Raw genomic sequence first — 19,654 nt, 5'->3', positions numbered from 1 at the left:
CCACTGTTTAAAAAAGTGAAGCAACAAATAATTCCTCTTATCAGTTATCAGCCTAGATATGCATAAATGTACGATGAATAATTGTTCCAAACCTTTGCTTCTTATGGTAACCAAGTCTAGTTAACATCAATTCTTCTGTAGACAAATAGGAAAGAAATAATGTGAGCATAAACTAGTCCTGAATAGATTGCATTATTGCACCAATTCTCATGATTAATTATCTACGAAATTTATAGCTTTTACTAACACTGCACAAACAAAAGCAACATGCATAGATTAGGCGGACAGAAAAATACCATTTCTCTAATCCTGATTGCTACAATCAGTGATGGGAATAACAGCTTTGCTTCTTCAAGTGCAAACAGCCAAGCAAACATTCCAGTAGCACACATGGTGCTAATTTCTACAAAAATCCAACATATTAACATGGTATTGCATCAGGGAGAACATGGAATCACCAAGTATGTTTGGAAATTATTATAAAATAAATTTTAAAAAAAGCTCAGGGAGAACAAGAAATCAGTAAGTATATGCTATACCATGGGGGAAAATCCTGAATTGAAAACATGCTTAACTGGCATAACTGAAGGAGATGGCAAATACAAATTAAATCTTCAAGCATTTTGTACTGTACCATAGGAATAAACTCCAACATAGCAAAGGCAGCAAATGAATTACACAAAGATATTAAAGCAAAGTAGGTGACATGCAATATCAAAGAGGGGCGAGATAAAATGCCACATCATGCGAAACGTCCTTCGTCAAATGCAATTTCACAATCCTGAGAGCTCCTTTGAAACTTCCTCAATTCCTTGCAAACACGAAGCTTCTTTGAGTCTAGATAACCGTTAACAGTGATTTTCATTGACTTTAATACTTTCGCTGCCTTCAGGATTTGTCTAACAAGTTCCATCTCTTCCTCTTTCCCATCGAATCCTTTATAATGACAGGTAGTAAGGTGTGATGACAGACATTCAGGAACATCCAGTGGCTCCTCCAAGCGTTTAGGTCCAAGATTTGAACCAAGCAAGTGTGCCTTTTCAAACGAAAGTGTTTGTAGCTTTGGAGCCCGATAAAGCATGAGTCGCACTCCATCCCACGCATACCACTCAGACGAAATGCCACCAAAAAATTTCAAGGAGGACAAATTATAAAATGTGGGACCATCTTCATGATTAGAATCATAGCAGAGGATCTGCACTACCACATAACAATTACAAATGTCACAAAGTCGCAACTAACTTACAACAATATTATTTAGTATTTAGCGAATTAATTAATGATAGAGAGTTATTAGAGCATGAAAACGTAGCATGACCTGTGCAGTAATTGTGCTCAATTCCATGGAAATAACATTACAGAGTGGTCTCATGAAGTCCCATGATTTCTTCGCGTAATCTTCAATACTCAACGAAGTGCGTTGCTCAAATTGAAGTACACATTCGACCACATTGTGGAGGTTTTCCAACACATAATCCCCGTTCAAAAAACCTGTGAAACAAAAGTACTCGAGAGCCGGGGTGTTTATATGGAATTTGTACGAAGGAGACCTAACTTGCCAATCTAAATATAATATTTTCAGCGTAGGCACGAGTACAGTGACACTGAACCCATCCAAATGTTCCAAATTTATACCAAACAATGTGAGGGACAAATAGTGGAGGACCGGGCAGGCAGTGAGGAAGGTAGAGAGAGAGTCTTGGTTTGCAAATACAACACCTCTAAGTCCTAGAATCCTGAGACATGGGAACGCACAAGCAGGAGGAGGATTTAGATTAATATCGCCTGCAAATTTCAGAACCACTAGTTTTGTAGAAAAGTAGAGACTACGGGGCAACTCGAAAGGTGTCTTAAAAGAAGTCAATATTGAGAGAAAGAGCTGTTGCAAATCACGCAGATTGGTGGCACGGAGCCATGCGTCGACATAGAAGGGAAGACAATTGTGATGCCAACAAATGCACAATTTGCGTAGGGGCGTGGGATTGGAAATGGCGTTTCGAAGAGTCCAGATTCTGAACACTATATCCACAAACCTCAACTTTTGATCCCCTTCCTCCTTATTTGTAAGTTCTCTCTGGTCCAAGCAAAGAATAGGGACGAGAGTCCAGAGAGACCTCCACCTGTTCGACAAAATGCTTGTTGCGACGGAGTCTTTGATTGGGAGAAAAGAGAGGATGTGGGAGAGGAGAGTGTCCGGTAGGGTGCTAATAATGTCAGTGTCAGTGTTGGTAGTGAGGGCATTTTGTCGAGCAGATGAGAGGCATTTTCTCTGCGTCTGATCTCTCCTTGCTGCTCTCTCTGTTCTCTCAATTCTCTGCTTCTCTCTCCTCTGCTCCATTTGTTCAATATTATGTGTGTGTTTCACTTTGTGGAATTTTGAATGACTGAGTGAAGGGTTCCAATACAGTGTCAGTAGTGATTTGATTAACAAGAATGAAAATGAGTCTCTGTGACTCTCTCTCTCTCATGCGAAGCCGCCGAGCCAAGCGGATTGAAAATTTAAGTTGCCTTCGGTTTTAATTGGCAATCCCAAAACGACGTTGGTCAGAGCATCAGCATTGAAGAATGCTACTCTATCCTATTTTACCATCTCAAAAAGTTACTTTATCAATTATACCATACCATTTTACAATACACCCTACATCCAAAAACTCTATTATTTTACTTTTTCATTAAAATATTATTTTTTTAATCTTTCTTTATTATTTCTTTCACATCATCACTTTTTTTCAACTAAGGGGTGGAATAAAATATATATATATTTTTTAGCATAGTGCTACAGTACAATTCTAAGTTTAGAATTGTACTGTAGCACTATTGCAAAAAATTTTGCAATAGTGTGGTTTAGCATTGTTTGATGTAAGTGTTTTTGTCCTCTAAAATGTCAAAAATGCCTTAAATATGGCTTTAGTATTTTTCAATGCTAGTGCTCTCATGGTGGAAAGTTAAGTGGCGTTTGATATTCCATTTTAAATAAAAAATTTTAATTTTTAAATAATATTACATGTATTTTCACACATTTTTTATTTATATGAATTTTTAAAAAAATACAAATAACGTTACTAAACAGTCCTTAAACCATTCGGCCATTAACTACTATTCATTTGATCTTAAAAAAAAAAAAACTTTTTATTAATATATTTTTTTTATTAAATTCAATTGATTAAATCTCCTTTATTAATTATCTTCAATCCATTTGGTATTGCAGATTTGCAGTTTGCCCTTGATATTACATTTCACTACAGGCTCTCATGGCTATTTGCTAATATTTCACTACAAGCTCTCGTGGCTATTTAGCAAATGACTATGACCCAATTGTGGCTGGGCATTCTTATTGCAGATGTCAGTCAAATCCATGTCTAGTAGAATTGAATGTTATGACTTATGAGATCTCTAGTGTCTCAAACGAGTAGCTAATGTGGCAGCTCATAATTGCTCATTCATGTATCTAGTTGAGTTTATACTTTATAGTAATAAAACTCATTTCTTTCATAATTTTTTTTTTAAAAAAAAGAAGATAATTCTTTTGCGATATAGAATTTTACTTGAAACACTTTTTAACATTTTAAGTATTTGACAAATTTTTTAACATTTTATCTTTTAAAGTATTTGACAAATTAAAATGAATAAAGCTTTTAAAGTCCTCCATTTATAGAATATGAAGGGTGAATTACAGAAATTTTTCTTAAAAGCTCCAAATTTCAATTTTAAGGCCCTCTTAAAAGTTAACAGTTAAAACTCTATAGCAAATGACTAAAAAAAAAGACTCTTTAGCAAAATTATCAAACATTTGACAATTTCTACTAAAAGAACTTTAAGCCTCCTAAATAACTTTTCTGATAGTGCCAATGCACTACTAAACACATCCTTTTAATTTACTTTCCAATCTAAAACAAAATCTTCATTTCATTTCGTAAATTAATGTTGTAAGGATTTTTTTTTTACTCTTTTAGACATTGAAACCGAGGAAACTCCACCCTCCTAAGTATCGACGAAAAAAAAAAAGATTTACTGGCTTGATTTTGGATATAAAAACCATGAAGAAAAACTTTAAACTGAAAGCAACTTCTTGATATCATTGGACAGGTAACGCATAAAATGCTGGCAATGCAACTGCAATCTCACCCATAAAAGGAGGACACCATCTAACTGGTTGGTAGTGTAGTCTCGGGCCTCTCGGCTTTGAGGGAGAGTCATGAACCACCAAAAACTCCTGTAGCAGCTCCCTTGCCCGACATCACCTGTGAGAGGTCCCAAGAAGATTGATCCATCCTCACTCTGTTTCTCCTTTGCCAAAGACACCAAGCAACCGTGGTGAAGAGTGCTGCACCAACACCAACCCCATCAGACCAGCAATAGACCCCGACCCTTCTGATCTTCAGTTGTCAAATCTAGGATCTGAACTCCACACTTGCTGAAGCTGATCACACCGGCACAGTGCACGTATAGTCGTATACCATCTTCCACAATCTCGGGTTGGGAGAAAGGAGAGGATGTGACAGAATTTTACGTAGGCCCCTTAAGGTTTTAGTCAAATACAGAGGCACTATAAATCTATACATCTATAGTACGTCACATAGGCTATTCTCATCTACACATTTTCTGCAACTACTTTATCATTAACGTCTCTAGAATTTTTTTTTGCAACCCCTCATTATAGTAGTAGAAATATGATAGTTTAGGATTTCAATTCCTTAGTCTATAACTCAACAATGTCTTCAATTCCACCAAGTTAAATCATCAAGACCACTTTCAACAAAATGCAACTTCATGTAGGGATGCATCTTAGAGAAAATCACTGCCCCAGTCTTCCCTCAAAACCTTTCTGCTACATGCACTTTCCATAGCCACTAGGCACTAATTTCCATTTACTTCCTTATTCTTTATCTTAGCATAACTACAATCACCTTAGGAGCTAGTTTAAACATGAACTTTGATTTTTAATCAGTATTTTTTACGTTAACTTCTAAGTAATTAAGAAATAAATAGTAGCAACAACATACAAAACAAGCAGATGATATTATGAGATCAAGACAAAACCCAATACAATCACTGTTTAAAAAAGTGAAGCAACAAAAAATTACTCTGATCTGCCTAGATATGCATAATTGTGGAAAACCTTTTCTTCAGCAGACAAATTGGAAACGACTAATGTGATTAAAACTACAAGCTTTACTCATTCAAATTTCACAGACTAAACAACATACGAAGACGAATGCAAAGAAACCAGTCAAAACATAAACTAGTCCTGAATAGATTGAAGTAATGTACCAATTCCCATTATAAAATAACTAGTACAAAATTTATAGCTTGTACAAACTCTGCACAAACAAAAGCTACATAATTAAATTATGCGGAAAATACCATTTCTGTATTCCCGATTGTAAATCAGGGATGGAAATTACAGCTTTGCTCCAAGTGCAAACAGCCAAGGTGCTAATTTCTACAAAAAAAAAATCAATCTATTAAGACGGCACCGCATCATTGCTGCACATTAAGTTCTTCCACATTCAATCTCTTCCCATCAATCCCTACACATAATTGCTCTAATTCAAGCAAAAGAATCAATTGGCACATGCCTTGTGTAAGTATAACCAACCACTAATAATACTCATCATCCTCGTCCTCACTATCCCATAACAAATCCACCTCCCCATTCTCATCCTCCTCTTCCCCTTCATCAAAAGCCGAAATCCTCACCCCATTAATCTCTGCCCTCGCGCCAACAATCTCCTCCACAAGACTATCCAAAGCACTCTCATTCCACCCCACATTCTCATCCAAGCTACTAACCGAAAACAACTCATCCTCCCTATCCAAAAACTCGCTCCCCGTCCTCTTCTCCTTCCTCAACAAATCCTTCTCTCCCACCTCCCCCTTCTCCACCCGAACCCACGGCACCCACAAATCCGCATGCCTCCCCAACGCCCTATCCCAATCACCAACAACCACAGTCCCCAACTTCGCCTCCCTCGCTCTCCTCAACATATCCGAAAAATCTGAATCATCAGATACCAAAAACAACCAATCCACCCCTCTACTCATCGAGTGCTGCATTTGCTTCTTCAATGCCCAATCCGCCGCTTGAGGCTTATCCTCAACGGTCTTAACGAACACGCCAGCTCTTCTCAGCTCCGAAGCTAAACCGTAACCGACTTTCGGCGTAACCAAATCCCTAGCCGCCTCGTTGTACTTCTCGTTCCCATTTATAAACCTCTCCTTGAAACGCTGTCGTTTCTTCCCTTTCAAAGACCTCATTCGATTCAGCTTCTTCTGCCTCTCTCGCTCGTGGAGTTGCTTGAAGTGCTTCTTCAAGTCCAGATTGGTCTTGCATTTTCGGCCGCAGACTTTACAGATGTAAGGATCGGACGGTGTGATCAAGCCTTTGCGCTCGAAGAAATCGACTTCCTTGCGGTCTCGGCGTTGCTGTACGACCCACTGGGGCAAGTGGATGAAGGCGTGGCGGTTAGCATAGGCTGACATGTCGATGACGTCACCGAACCGTTGAGCTAACTGTTTTAACGACATCGCCGCATTGTACGGCGGGCCTCGCGGGGGTTTGTTATCGAGGTCCCATAGGACCACTACTTTTTTCTGTTTCGGCGTGTAGACGCCTTGCTTGTTCTTCACCATGTCGATTTCGTAAACGGCGCCGTTTGAGGTCGAGGTCGAGGTCGAGGTCGAGGCGGCTGAGCATTTCGTTTGGAAACGGCGTGGTGAGAGTTTTGGATTGTTGTTGAGATTGATTGGGTAAGTGAGGAATGGTTTGTGGAGGAAAAGTAGGGAGGGGGAAATGGTGTTCGTTGAATTGGCGAGAAGATTCATAGTTCATTTTATGATTTTTGAATACTCTGTGTTTGTGTGTTTCACTGTTTTGTTGTGTGCTCCCAGTTCTGATTTTTTTTGCTCGGTCTATCGGTATCGGATATTCGGATTGTAGGATAAGGATCCGAAGGGTGTGGAATGTGGATATCATCCGGTTTGTATGTCAAACGGGTTCAGGTGAGGAAAGCGTGAGTAATGGGCTTGTGGGCTAACAATAGGATTGGTTCACTCTAAGGGTGTACACGGTTCGGTTCGGTCGGTTTTGGAGAGGTTTTTTACACCACACCTATAGGGTGCAGTTTCACCCTATGCTGAACCGCATCTCACTTTTGGAAGATAAAAACCGGTTTACACAAGGTGCGGTTAATCCTAGCGGCTCGGTGCGGTTCGTTCGATTATATGGGCTGGATTTTTAAAAATTCTTATTTTAAGCTTTGGACTTTTAAGCCTTTAAAAAATAGCATTTTGAGCCCATTATGACTTCTTTTTAACTAGGCCTTTCTTTATTAAGTTTCAACCACAAGAAGACACCTCCAAACTTGTCACCAGACTCATAATCAAGTCTCAACTATAATACAACCTGTCAAATTAAACATGTATTTATTAAATACATTAACACATATTAAGAAATCTAAACCTGTCACAACATTCCAAATCAAACACACAACTATTAAGTATCAAGTCTCAACCATAAAAAAAAAATTCCAACATAGCAGCAACATTAACATTAATATTTCTATCATAGTAATCACATCAAATATAAGCAGTAGCACAATCCCAAGGAGTAGTAGTGCAGTACTACAAAATAGTCAAGTAGTGCTTGAGAAGCACTATACAAATATACATAATGGATGTTGGACCAAAATATACAACTGGTACAATACAGAACTACATATTTTTCACAAAAAATGGAGGCAGTCTAGTCTACTAAGACTAATAGTGTGTTCATTCAGTGCTTGTGTTGTCATATGTGCATCTAGTAAACAAAAATAAAACAGAGAGCAGCAAAAAAGCTTTAAGCCAGCAACCAGCAATAGCCCAAGCACCCAAACACTCCTAATTTGGTCCTCTCCATGATTAAGTCATCAACCACAAAAAATTTCTACAATCAGCCAGCCAACAACTCCAAGTCATCATATACAAAAAACTCCATCCCTACAATGTCAATCTCCAAAAAATAATGATAAGTAGAAAGTAGAAAGCAATACATGACAATTAACACCATTACAAACAGCAGCCAACAAACATAAACAAATTACATAAAATTTTTAGGTTACCTTAGGTAGCTAAGTCCAAAAAACAATCCCACCTCCCAAATCAGTCTAGAACAAAATCTGTACCCATAGTGGGTTTTGGTGCAAGGTCTAAAAGGGGGAAAAAAAAACAAAACAAATTGTATATAAATAATAACTCACAAAAACCCATTTTTTTTCTACCAAAAAAAAATAATAATAATAACTCACAAATAAATAAATAACAAAAAAAAGAAATACAAGAGAATTTATAAATAACAAAAGCAGTAAAAAAAATTAGAAAAGAACATAAACACATTACTCGATTCAAGTTCATAATTTTCCACTTCATCCATTACCTCTCGTAGGTTAATTGGTTCAGTTAAATGCTGGGTCCTCAACCAATTTTGTGTACAAATCAAAGCTTCAACAGTATTGGGAGAAAATGAGCTACGGAAAGGATCCAAGACACGACTCCCTGTGCTAAATGCAAATTCTGATGCAACAGTAGAGACGGGAATTGCCAAAACATCATGGGCAACTTGAGAAAGGATCCTATATCTTGAAGAATTCACCCTCCACCAATCAAGAATATCAAAGCCTTCTATATCCGGATCTACACTAGCTTCTAACAAGTATCTTTCCAATTCAGATTTACATTCTACACTATCCTCATCTGCTAAGTGCTGTTTGTAAATGTTATTGTACCTCTTCATCCTCTCTTCTGCACTACCAAAACCACTTAGCATGGAGGACATGACAGTAACATCACCACTACCAAACTTGATGGAGATCAAGGCACCGCTTCGAAGGATATCGTTCAAGTACCAATTGGGCCGGTTACAAGAGCACGAGCAAAGAAGTTCAAGGATGTACTCAACGGACTCATCCAAGAGTTATGGGCTTAAGCAAACTCGTGGAGGCCTATTGAGCATGATCCACATGGGCAACAAAAAAATCGTCACCTTTGATTGAAGTTCTAGAAGGATCCGATCAAGGCTAAGAATTGGCATGAAATATTTTGGGTCTATGTAAAAAACGTTATTCTAGGTTTAGGTGATTTATTTCCTTGTATTTAGGTGCATTTAATGCTTTTTAGGTCAAACTTTATTCCTAATATTTTTATTCCTAATATGGTTAGGTATCAATTAGGAGTTATTTTAGAATATATTTTCTTGTCTGTCAAGTTTTAAGGAGCCCTTAAATAGCCATCTAAGTCTGTAAACGTTTTTTTATATTAATTGATAAAACTTGTGAGGTTTATTCTCTTTGGTTCTTTGAAGAACTACTCGAACTTGTTGGGAATTCCCGTGGCGTTCATCTCGACTTATCAAACGGAGTTTCCACCACCATTTATGGCGTCTTCCTTATACCGAGGTTCTTGTTTGTCATAAACAACGGGTCGAGGTCTCCCATTTGAATCTGTCCATAGAATGATCTTGGGTTCCCTTTCGTTGTTGGGTCTCGTTATTCTTGACGGGGTTCACATTATTTGGTATCAAAGGAAGGTTTCTAGTTCAGGTTTGCCTATCCTTTAACATATTTATCTCTTCTTAGCCGAATTTCCTTTACCCTATCTGTTCAATCTTTGTTTGTCTTGTTGATGTCTAAACTATTGGTTTGGTCTCACATCTCTTAGTTATTTCGAAATCTTATTTCATTATTCTCAAAAGCTAGTTGCTGATCATAAAAAAAAAAAAGAAAAAAGAAGAAGAGAGACTCAAGAAGAAGACAAAAAGGAGTCTGAACCAAAAAAAAAAAAAAAAAAAAATTCACTATTCTGTGCTTCCAAAATTCCAAAACTGCCATATTCCTTCTAATTCTAATATGAAAATTTCCATATTCCTTACGTTCAAATTTGAGATTCCTTGATTAGTTCTGGGTGAATTGTTGCTGGAAATTTTGAGTTGTTTGTTTAGTTTAAAAAGAACTGAAAGAGAATTATCGAGTGGAAAAAGGCAAGAGTGGTGAGAACATCAGAGGGTAAAAGCCATATTATTTTGAGTGAAACACGAGTGGAGAGTGATCCACATTCTTGAGTGTAAACACGTAAGGGAGTGATTTGTGAGGTTCCTTTTTTTTTTTTTTTTTTTTTTTCTTTTTTTCTTCTAACCTTTGTTTTGCAGCAATCATGTCTCACGATAGTGGTAAGAGCATTGCCGAAGATGATACAAAATTGGCTGATTCGAAAATGTTTTTGGAGGCCATGATGAGTGAGATGAGGCGTGTGATGAAGATGGAGATGGTGCAGGTTCACAAACGGATAGATCAGATGGAGAATAGACGTGAGGAGCAACCACAAAACGGTCGTAATTTGCATAGAAGGGAAAGAGTTCCACCGAGGGAGGAGGATGAAGAGCGTTATGGGTCTGGTTTTGATGAAGAAGAAGATCGGGATTCTATTGTTAGCAATAGGAGACCTGGAGGAAGATTTAGAGAAGCTAGGAATCGCGAAGATAACAACTTGGGTGGTATTAAGATGAAGATTCCATCCTTTCAAGGTAGGTCTGATCCTGAGGCATATCTTGAGTGGGAGAAGAAGATGGAGTTCGTGTTTGATTGCCACAATTACTCCGAGACAAAGAAGGTAAAATTAGTCGTGATTGAATTTTCTGAATATGTTATTACTTGGCGGGATCAGCTTGTGATAAACAAGAGGCGGAATAGAGAACACCCAATAGACACATGGGAGGAGATGAAAGTAGTGATGAGAAAGCGATTCGTTCCAAGTTACTACTACCGAGAGTTGTACAAAAAGCTACAAGGTCTTAGACAAGGGAGTCGAAGCGTAGAGGATTACTACAAGGAGATGGAGATTGCTATGATCCGCACTAATGTAAAGGAGGATTGGGAGGCTACAATGGCTAGATTTTTGCTTGGCTTAAACCGGGAGATCCATGATAAGGTAGAGATGCAGCATTATGTGGAATTGGAAGATATGGTGCATATGGCTATCAAAGTGGAACAACAACTCAAGAGAGGGAATGGGACACGTGTAGGCATAACTCTAGTTCTACCTCCTGGAAATCGAGTCATGCTAAGCCACTGGACAAGTCACAAACGCCCAAACTCGAGCCCAAGTCCTCAACCACCAGCCACGTTCCTCAAGGTAAAATCGAAGCCTCTACCTCTAGGAATCGTAATATTAAATGTTTTAGATGTTAAGGCAGGGGCCACATAGCAAGTCAATGTCCAAACAAGCAAGTCATGGTGTTGCAAGCCAATGGTGAAATTGTGGCTGATGATGAAGATTCCGACACCGACGACATGCCGCCATTAGAGGATGTTTCCGAGGAAGAGTATTTAGCCCCTGGCGCATTGACATTGGTGGCGACGAGAGCATTGAGCTTGCAAGCAAAAAGAGTTGATGAAATACAGCGGGAGAACATCTTTCACACTAGGTGCTACGTTAAAGACAAGGTATGTAGTGTGATTATTGATGGTGGTAGTTGTACTAATGTTGCAAGCGCAATTATGGTGGAGAAATTGGGATTGCCCATGGTAAAGCACCCTAGACCGTACAAGTTGCAATGGCTAAATGATAGTGGTGAGATTAGGGTGAACAAGCAAGTGTTAGTTGCATTTCGAATCGGTAAATACGAAGATTAAGTGTTGTGTGATGTAGTACCGATGCAAGCGGGACACTTATTGCTAGGGCGTCCATGGCAGTTCGATAGGTAAGTGAAGCATGATGGCTTTACGAACAAGTACTCTTTTGTACTTAATCAACGATTAATCACTCTTGTACCATTGACACCGCAGCAAGTATACGAGGATCAAGTAAGATTACAAAAAGAGAGTGATCAAAAGAAAGAGAGTGAGCAAAAGAAAAAGAGTGAAAATCAGAGAGAGGCTGAGAAAAATAAGGGAGAAAAAGAAAATCAAAGTTCAACCCTTGAGAGGAAATCAGAGAGAAAACAAAAGAATTTCTATGCAAAAGTAAGTGAGATCAAGTGAGCAATGTTTTCAAATAAGCCGATGATTGTACTTTTGTACAAAGAGGCACTTTTAAACACTAATGAACTTGACCTTGCTTTGCCTAGTTCTATTGTTTCTCTTTTGCAGGAGTACGAGGATGTCTTCCCCGAGGAAACACCACATGGGTTACCTCCAAGCCGAGGGATTGAACATCAGATTGATTTTGTTCCCGGTGCAACCATTCCAAACCGACCAGCTTATAGGAGCAATCCCGAGGAGACAAAGGAGCTTCAACGGCAGGTAAGTGAATTGTTGGAGAAAGGGCACGTGAGGGAGAGCATGAGCTCATGTGCAGTTCCGGTCTTACTTGTACCTAAGAAGGATGGGACGTGGAGAATGTGCGTTGATTACCGAGCCATCAACAACATAACGGTAAAGTATCATCATCCTATCCCACACTTAGATGATATGTTGATGAGTTGCATGGTTCTTGCATATTTTCTAAGATTAATTTAAAAAGTAATTATCATAAAATTAGGATAAAAGAAGGAGATGAATGGAAAACCGCCTTTAAAACAAAAAATGGTTTGTATGAATGGTTAGTTATGCCTTTTGGTTTGACTAATGCTCCGAGCACCTTTATGAGACTTATGAACCATGTTTTGCGTGCATTTATAGGCAGATTTGTTGTTGTCTATTTTGATGATATACTCATTTATAGCAAAAACATAGACGATCATGTAGTACATTTGAAATCCGTTTTAGATGTGCTAAGGAAAGAAAGGTTGTTTGCTAATTTAAAGAAGTGCACTTTTTTCACCGATAAGCTTGTATTTTTGGGATTTGTTATTAGTGCACAAGGTATACAGGTTGATGAAGAGAAGGTACGTGCAATCCAAGATTGGCCGAGCCCCACAAGTGTAGGTAATGTTCGTAGTTTTCATGGACTTGCTAGTTTCTACCGGCGGTTCGTGAAGGACTTCAGTAGCTTAGCCGCACCGCTTACCAAAGTGATCAAGAAGAATGTTGGATTTCGGTGGGGAGAAGACCAAGAGAAGACATTTCAATTAATCAAAGAGAAGCTGACTAACGCACCTTTGTTGTCTTTGCCCAACTTTTCTAAAACGTTTGAAATTGAATGTGATGCTTCAGGTATTGTTATAGGAGCCGTTCTTATGCAAAAAGGACGACCAATTGCTTACTTTAGCGAGAAACTCAGCGGGGCAGCCTTAAACTACCCAACTTATGACAAGGAGTTGTATGCATTGGTTCGGGTTTTAGAAACGTGGCAACACTACGTATGGCCTAAGGAGTTCGTGATTCACACCGATCATGAGTTCTTGAAATACTTGAAGGGCCAACACAAGCTAAACAAAAGGCATGTGCGATGGGTGGAGTTCATAGGGACGTTTCCATACGTCATTCGGTACAAGCAAGGTAGAGAGAATGTAGTTGTCGATGCACTTTCTCGCAAGTATGCCTTACTCTCCACACTTGATGCAAAATTGCTTGGTTTTGAACACATTAAAGAATTATATGCTAAAGACCACGAATTTTGTGAGGAATATCGAGCTTGTGAGAAAATCGCCTCTGGTAAGTTCTTTAAGCTTGATGGATTCCTATTTCGAGAAAATAAGCTATGCGTACCTAATTGTTCTATGAGGGAGTTATTAGTGTAGGAATCACATGGTGGGCGATTAATGGGACATTTTGGAGTTGTAAAGACTTTAGCTATTTTGCAAGAACACTTCTATTGGCCTCACATGAAACGAGATGTCGAACGGATTTGTGGTAGATGTGTCACATGTAGGCAAGCTAAATCCAAAGTGCAGCCCAACGGTTTGTATACTCCTTTACCAATTCCTAGTGAGCCTTGGATTGATATTTCAATGGATTTTGTGTTAGGATTGCCTAGGACTAAACGTGGAAGAGATTCAATTTTTGTGGTCGTGGATAAATTTTCTAAAATGACACATTTTATTCCATGTCATAAAACGGATAACGCTTCATATGTTGCTGATTTGTTCTTTAGAGAGATTGTGAGATTACGTGGCATGCCTAGGACAATTGTTTCGGATAGAGATGCTAAGTTTTTGAGCTATTTTTGGAAGACTTTGTGGTGTAAACTAGGTACTAAGCTATTGTTTTCCACTACTTGTCATCCACAAACTGATGGTCAAACTGAAATAGTAAATAGGATTTTGTCTACTCTATTGAGGGCAATCATTAGAAAGAACATCAAAACATGGGAAGAATGTTTACCACATGTTAAGTTTGCATATAATAGAGCTGTTCATTCTACTACCAAATTTTCGCCATTTGAAATTGTGTATGGGTTTAATCCTTTAACCTCATTGGATTTATCTCCTTTACCTTTGACGGAGCACGTTAATTTAGATGGCAAAAAGAAAGCTGACTTTGTGAAGCAGATTCATGAGAAAGCAAGACTCAACATTGAGCGAAGAACAGAGCAATATGCCACATAAGCCAACAAAGGACGTCGCAAACTGGTTTTTGAACCCGGAGATTGGGTTTGGCTGCATATGAGAAAAGAAAGATTCCCAGCGAAAAGATGTTCCAAATTGCTCCCAAGAGGAGATGGTCCCTTCCAAGTCCTCGAGCGTATCAATGACAATGCTTACAAGCTAGATTTACCTGGTAAGTACGATGTAAGTGCCACTTTTAATGTTACTGATTTGAGTCCTTTTGATGTAGGTGATGATTTGAGGGCAAATCCTTTTCAAGAGGAGGGGAATGATGGAGATCAAGGCACTGCTTCGAAGGATATCGTTCAAGTACCAATTGGGCCGGTTACAAGAGCACGAGCAAAGAAGTTCAAGGATGTACTCAACGGACTCATCCAAGAGTTATGGGCTCAAGCAAACTCGTGGAGGCCCATTGAGCATGATCCACGTGGGCAACAAAAAAATCGTCACCTTGATTCAAGTTCTAGGAGGATCCGGTCAAGGCTAAGAATTGACATGAAATATTTTGGGTCTATGTAAAAAACGTTATTCTAGGTTTAGGTGATTTATTTCCTTGTTTTTAGGTGCATTTAATGCTTTTTAGGTCAAACTTTATTCCTAATATGGTTAGGTATCAATTAGGAGTTATTTTAGAATATATTTTCTTGTCTGTCAAGTTTTAAGGAGCCATTAAATAGTCATCTAAGTCTGTAAACATTTTTTATATTAATTGATAAAACTTGTGAGGTTTATTCTCTTTGGTTCTTTGAAGAACTACTCGAACTTATCGGGAATTCCCGTGGCGTTCATCTCGACTTATCAAACGGAGTTTCCACCACCGTTTGTGGCGTCTTCCTTATATCGAGGTTCTTGTTTGTCATAAACAATGGGTCGAGGTCTCCCATTTGAATTTGTCCATAGAACGATCTTGGGTTTCCTTTCGTTGTTGGATCTCGTTATTCTTGACGGGGTTCACATCAAAACTCATTAGTCCCATTAGCACTAGCACCACATGGGGTCCCCATTGCTCCACTATAGTGCTTGTACAATCTATTCAAACTTTCCTAACTCTCAATCCTAACTCATCAGTCTTCTCCTTGTCATACCATTGCTTAAACCAAAGCCTCACATATTTCAATTTATATCTAGAATCAACCGCAACAGCCACAAACAACATCGGATTTATCCTATCAACACTTCCCCAATACTTATCATACTTCAATTTCATTCTCTGTGCCATACCCTTTAACAAAGGATCACCCCTACCGTTACACAATTGATTTAACTGGTCTTGAAGACTAACAAGCTCATGGAAATACACATTAGTAGTCACAAACAAGGAACTAGAAAATCTTAAAGTTGCCTCATAGAACATACCAAGAAACTTTGTAAAAAGTCTTACATTTTCCCAATCTAAAAACCGAGGGGGACCGCTAGATGGATCCTTAAAATAACGAAGGAAATGCCCATCATCTTCCTCCATCCTTTCAAATGCAGCCACAAACTTTAGTGCACTTTCTAACATCAAGTAAGTTGAATTCCACCTAGTAGACACATCAAGGCACAACAAACTTTTGCTTTGAATTTTTTCTTTTTCAACACATGCCTTAAACTTCTCAAATCTATTAGGAGAGGATTTCACATACCTCACTACATTACGAACCTTAACAATTGACTCATTAAGGTCCTTTAGCCCATCTTGCACAATTAAATTCAAAATATGGGCACAACAACTTATATGAAGGAACTCAAAACCCAAGAGGCTACCCACCCTATCCTTTGTTTTCCTCCTAAGATATTCTATGGCCACATCATTTGAACTTGCATTATCAACAATAATTGTAAAAATATGATCAATCCCCCATTGATGCAAACAAGACTTAACCACCCTACCAATGGTCTCACCCTTATGATTAGGTACTAGGCAGAAATTCAAAATCTTTTTATGATAAACCCAATCAACATTAATATAATGTGCAATCAAACAAAGGTAATTAAGGTTTTGGATTGAAGTCCAAGTATCAGTTGTCAAACACACCCTTTAACCAGCCATTAAAACCTTTCTCAAACTCTCCTTCTCCCTAATGTAAAGTCTAAGACAATCTCTTGCAACAGTAACCCAAGAGGGAACTTCAAACCTAGGCTCTACCTCTGCCATAAAATCAATGAACCCGCCATGCTTAACAAACCTAAAAGGTAGTTCATCAACAATTATCATCCTAGCTAAGGCCATCCTTAGTCTCTCCACACTAAACTTTCTCAACACCAGCTCATTACCACCCTCTCCCTCCCCCTTTTTTTTTTTTACTTTGGTAACTCAAAGTGGTTTGGCCTTTATCACGCCTATAGGGGTACTTCTTACAACTAGATTTTATATGAGACCACATGGCAGAGGTTCCATTTCTTTTTGGGTGACAATTATAATTCTTTTTCCAATAGTTGCATTGGGACTTAGGGTAAAGGGGGTCACATCCCTCTATTTTAGAGAAATAGTCCCATATCTTAGAAGGATCTTTACCACCATTAATAGTAGCTTGTTGAGTTTTTGTTTGTGTTTGAGGGGATGCAACACTTGATGGTGGAATGGGAGATTGTGTATTTGGTTGATTAACCTCAGCACATGAACTAGGAGTAGGCTCAGTAGAGGGGGTGGAAGAAGAAGCACAAGCAGCCATGATCTAATTACATTAATATAAATAACAATCACATATACATAGTAATTAAGGAATCAACAACAAATAAATTATACAAGCAACCTTTAACTTAAACACGCAGTCATACACTAATTTCAATAAAATATTAGTAAACAAAAACTATACAAGCCGCTTTCTCAGTGCTAAAATCACAACAAGACAATCAACTAAAATCACAACATATTAGCATGATATAATAAACTAAAATCACAACAATATAATCAATCAATAGGATGATCAACAAATAAATTTACAATCTTTGAACCCTAGAAACAAAATCAAACAACAAACAACATGAGTGAACCTTAAAAATAAAAAGAGTGGCTCTGATACCATAAAGGGGGAAGGGGATGCACAGCTGAAGGGAAGAGACGGAAGCACAGTAATATTGTAAAGAAAGTAATGTACGTAACTTGAAAATAAATAACTTGGAAGTAAGAACAATTATAAGGCGGTGGAACCAGCCAAGTATATATGAAAATGATTCAAAGTAAATGAAAGCAATTTAGAACCGTCCGTTATGGCGGTAATCCGTCCAAGGTGGCAGTAGCAACAAATAGAACAATGAACATAAAACTGAAAATACTTGTTATTGAAAGTAAGATAAACACTTACAATAGTAGTGAATACAAGATCTCAACAGTATAAGTTAACAGTTACAAAGCTTGAACTAGTCCTAGTTACAAGGTTTGTAAAGTTACAAGGTTTGTAGTGAACAAGGTAGTAGTAGTAGAAGTAGGGTGAATTCTCTTTCTAAGAAGGCTTCCTAAGGGAAGGAGTTCTAAGGGAAGAGAAATCTGAACTAAAACTTAAGTAAAACTTGTTTCAAACATAAGGGACAACCCCCCTTAAATAGGCCAAATTCGGAGTGAACAGTGTCATGAACAGTAACGGATGAATAGTGACAGGTGAATAGTGACTAAATAGTAAATTTTCTTTTTTGACTCCAAATCTTGGGGAATCATCCGTAGAGTTGGAATATCTGAAAATTTGAGAACCTAGTCCATCTAATGAGTGTCTTTAGATTCTAGGCCATCTCATCCTTTAGGCCATATTATTGGTGCCCAAAAGAACCAATCACAAGAGAAAGAAACAAACTTTGTCATCTTGTGCCCATTGAGAGTAATTATTAGGAATCTTTAGAAGCATCATATTGGTGGCAAACATGCTTCTAGCAGTAGTAAATATTGAAGCATTTGGCCATTGTGCAGGCCAAACAAATAGGAGAATCAAAATCTTCTACAGAATCCGAAGTATCATGAAACAGTTCTGGATTTTCAACAACATATACATCAAGGACATTGAAATATTTTGGCTTTTGTGCAAGCTAGAAAAATAAAGTAGCATCAATCTTGTAATAGTAGTAACCTCAGGAATAAACTCATCAATCAGTAGAAGGAGCATCGGATGGATAACCATTAAAAGGATCAAAAGGACCTTGTGGAGAATCACATTCATGCTCATAGTAAATAGCATACTGGTTACAGAATCCACAATATAAAATTGGCTCAAACGTTGGAGTTTTCCCCGGGATGAGAAGACTTCTTGGATTACAATGATCAGCAATCCGCAAATGAGCAATGGCATCAGGATATGGTCTGGGACCAAAGACAGAAATCCTATCTGTGCTTCCCATGAAATGATATTTTTTCCATAAATTCTGAGCAACATTAATAATTTGGTTATTAAAACAATTTCTCCAACATTCTGCAAAAGTAAAAGGATCATTAAAGGACAAATGAGAATTTCCTTCAAACCATGGCCCTTGGTGAGTGTGACCATTTATGAGAATGAGATGCTTTGAGGACTGGACATTCATCAAATTATCTCTTTCCCATTTTGGCAACGTACTCCAGCATCTGATGGAAACAAAAGGACTATTAAATCCTTTAATAACATCCTGAATAATTTGTGGGAGTTGGCTGGCTTGATAATGGCTTGTTAATTTTATAAACCTGATAAAGTCATATTCAAACATTTGGGAAAGCCAGTGAGGGTCCCTGTCATCATCATCATCTGAATTGTTAGCAACAATTGAACCATCATCATAATTTATCAAGAGGCCAGGAAATGGGTGTTTCTTTTCATACACTCTAAGGGTACTCCCAAAGTGTTCTTCCCAGTCAAGCTGAATAAAGACATTATCACCTTCGTCTAATTCATCAGGATCAGGAATAGTGGCTGTAATAAGTTTCTTGAAATACCTAAACCATAGGTCAACAGACCGAAACATAGCCTTGCTGTTCAGAATACGAGATTGTATATCTGTTGGCAAGTTGGCAACAGCACTTCTTAACATAGATTGGGTCTTAAGGCTCAATCTTGCATAATCAGTGCCCATTATAGTCATTTTATCATTTGAATGGATATCCTCTTTGCCAAAGAGTTGACTGATGTAAGAATCATTTGTAATATTTGGATGGTCAACAAGATGGCTTCTAAAAGCCTCATTTTCTGAAATAAGAATATTTTCTGGAACGAGGTTTGAAACAAGGTCATTTTCCGAAGCAAGGATTTTTTC

General features: G+C 38.1%; 3 protein-coding genes and 1 pseudogene across 3 annotated transcripts; 1 reads left to right on the top strand and 3 right to left on the bottom strand.

The window, feature by feature from the left end:
• Nucleotides 1-510: 510 nt before the first annotated feature.
• LOC126710289 (F-box/FBD/LRR-repeat protein At4g26340-like) lies at nt 511-2,533 on the bottom strand. The gene is made up of 2 exons (XM_050410697.1): nt 1,319-2,533; nt 511-1,195 (listed from the first exon to the last, which is right to left on the bottom strand). The coding sequence occupies exons 1-2, from the start codon at nt 2,336-2,338 to the stop codon at nt 743-745; spliced, it is 1,473 nt and encodes a 490-aa protein (XP_050266654.1). The 5' UTR covers nt 2,339-2,533; the 3' UTR covers nt 511-742.
• A 2,700-nt stretch (nt 2,534-5,233) lies between these two features.
• LOC126710287 (uncharacterized) lies at nt 5,234-6,929 on the bottom strand. The gene has a single exon (XM_050410686.1). The coding sequence runs from the start codon at nt 6,823-6,825 to the stop codon at nt 5,602-5,604; it is 1,224 nt and encodes a 407-aa protein (XP_050266643.1). The 5' UTR covers nt 6,826-6,929; the 3' UTR covers nt 5,234-5,601.
• A 3,259-nt stretch (nt 6,930-10,188) lies between these two features.
• LOC126693655 (uncharacterized) lies at nt 10,189-14,980 on the top strand (annotated as a pseudogene).
• Nucleotides 14,981-15,494: 514 nt separating this feature from the next.
• LOC126693654 (zinc finger BED domain-containing protein RICESLEEPER 1-like) lies at nt 15,495-16,673 on the bottom strand. The gene is made up of 3 exons (XM_050389716.1): nt 16,500-16,673; nt 16,087-16,379; nt 15,495-15,984 (listed from the first exon to the last, which is right to left on the bottom strand). The coding sequence occupies exons 1-3, from the start codon at nt 16,671-16,673 to the stop codon at nt 15,495-15,497; spliced, it is 957 nt and encodes a 318-aa protein (XP_050245673.1).
• Between the last annotated feature and the right edge of the window lie 2,981 nt (nt 16,674-19,654).

The sequence above is a fragment of the Quercus robur genome, chromosome 2 (assembly GCF_932294415.1).
Source record: "Quercus robur chromosome 2, dhQueRobu3.1, whole genome shotgun sequence".
NCBI lineage: Eukaryota > Viridiplantae > Streptophyta > Magnoliopsida > Fagales > Fagaceae > Quercus > Quercus robur.
This window is presented reverse-complemented; position numbering and strand designations above follow the sequence as displayed.

Excerpts from the sequence above, each read along its gene's own strand:
- LOC126710289 (XM_050410697.1), bottom strand. The coding sequence starts at position 2,338 with ATGGAGCAGAGGAGAGAGAAGCAGAGAATTGAGAGAACAGAGAGAGCA. Across the intron at positions 1,196-1,318 it reads TGAGCACAATTACTGCACAG|ATCCTCTGCTATGATTCTAA; the intron begins GTCATGCTACGT and ends GTGGTAGTGCAG.
- LOC126710287 (XM_050410686.1), bottom strand. The coding sequence starts at position 6,825 with ATGAATCTTCTCGCCAATTCAACGAACACCATTTCCCCCTCCCTACTT.
- LOC126693654 (XM_050389716.1), bottom strand. The coding sequence starts at position 16,673 with ATGGCCTTAGCTAGGATGATAATTGTTGATGAACTACCTTTTAGGTTT. Across the intron at positions 16,380-16,499 it reads AGAAGGAGAGTTTGAGAAAG|ATTTTGAATTTCTGCCTAGT; the intron begins GTTTTAATGGCT and ends TATCATAAAAAG. Across the intron at positions 15,985-16,086 it reads AAGGTTCGTAATGTAGTGAG|GTGGAATTCAACTTACTTGA; the intron begins GTATGTGAAATC and ends TGTGTCTACTAG.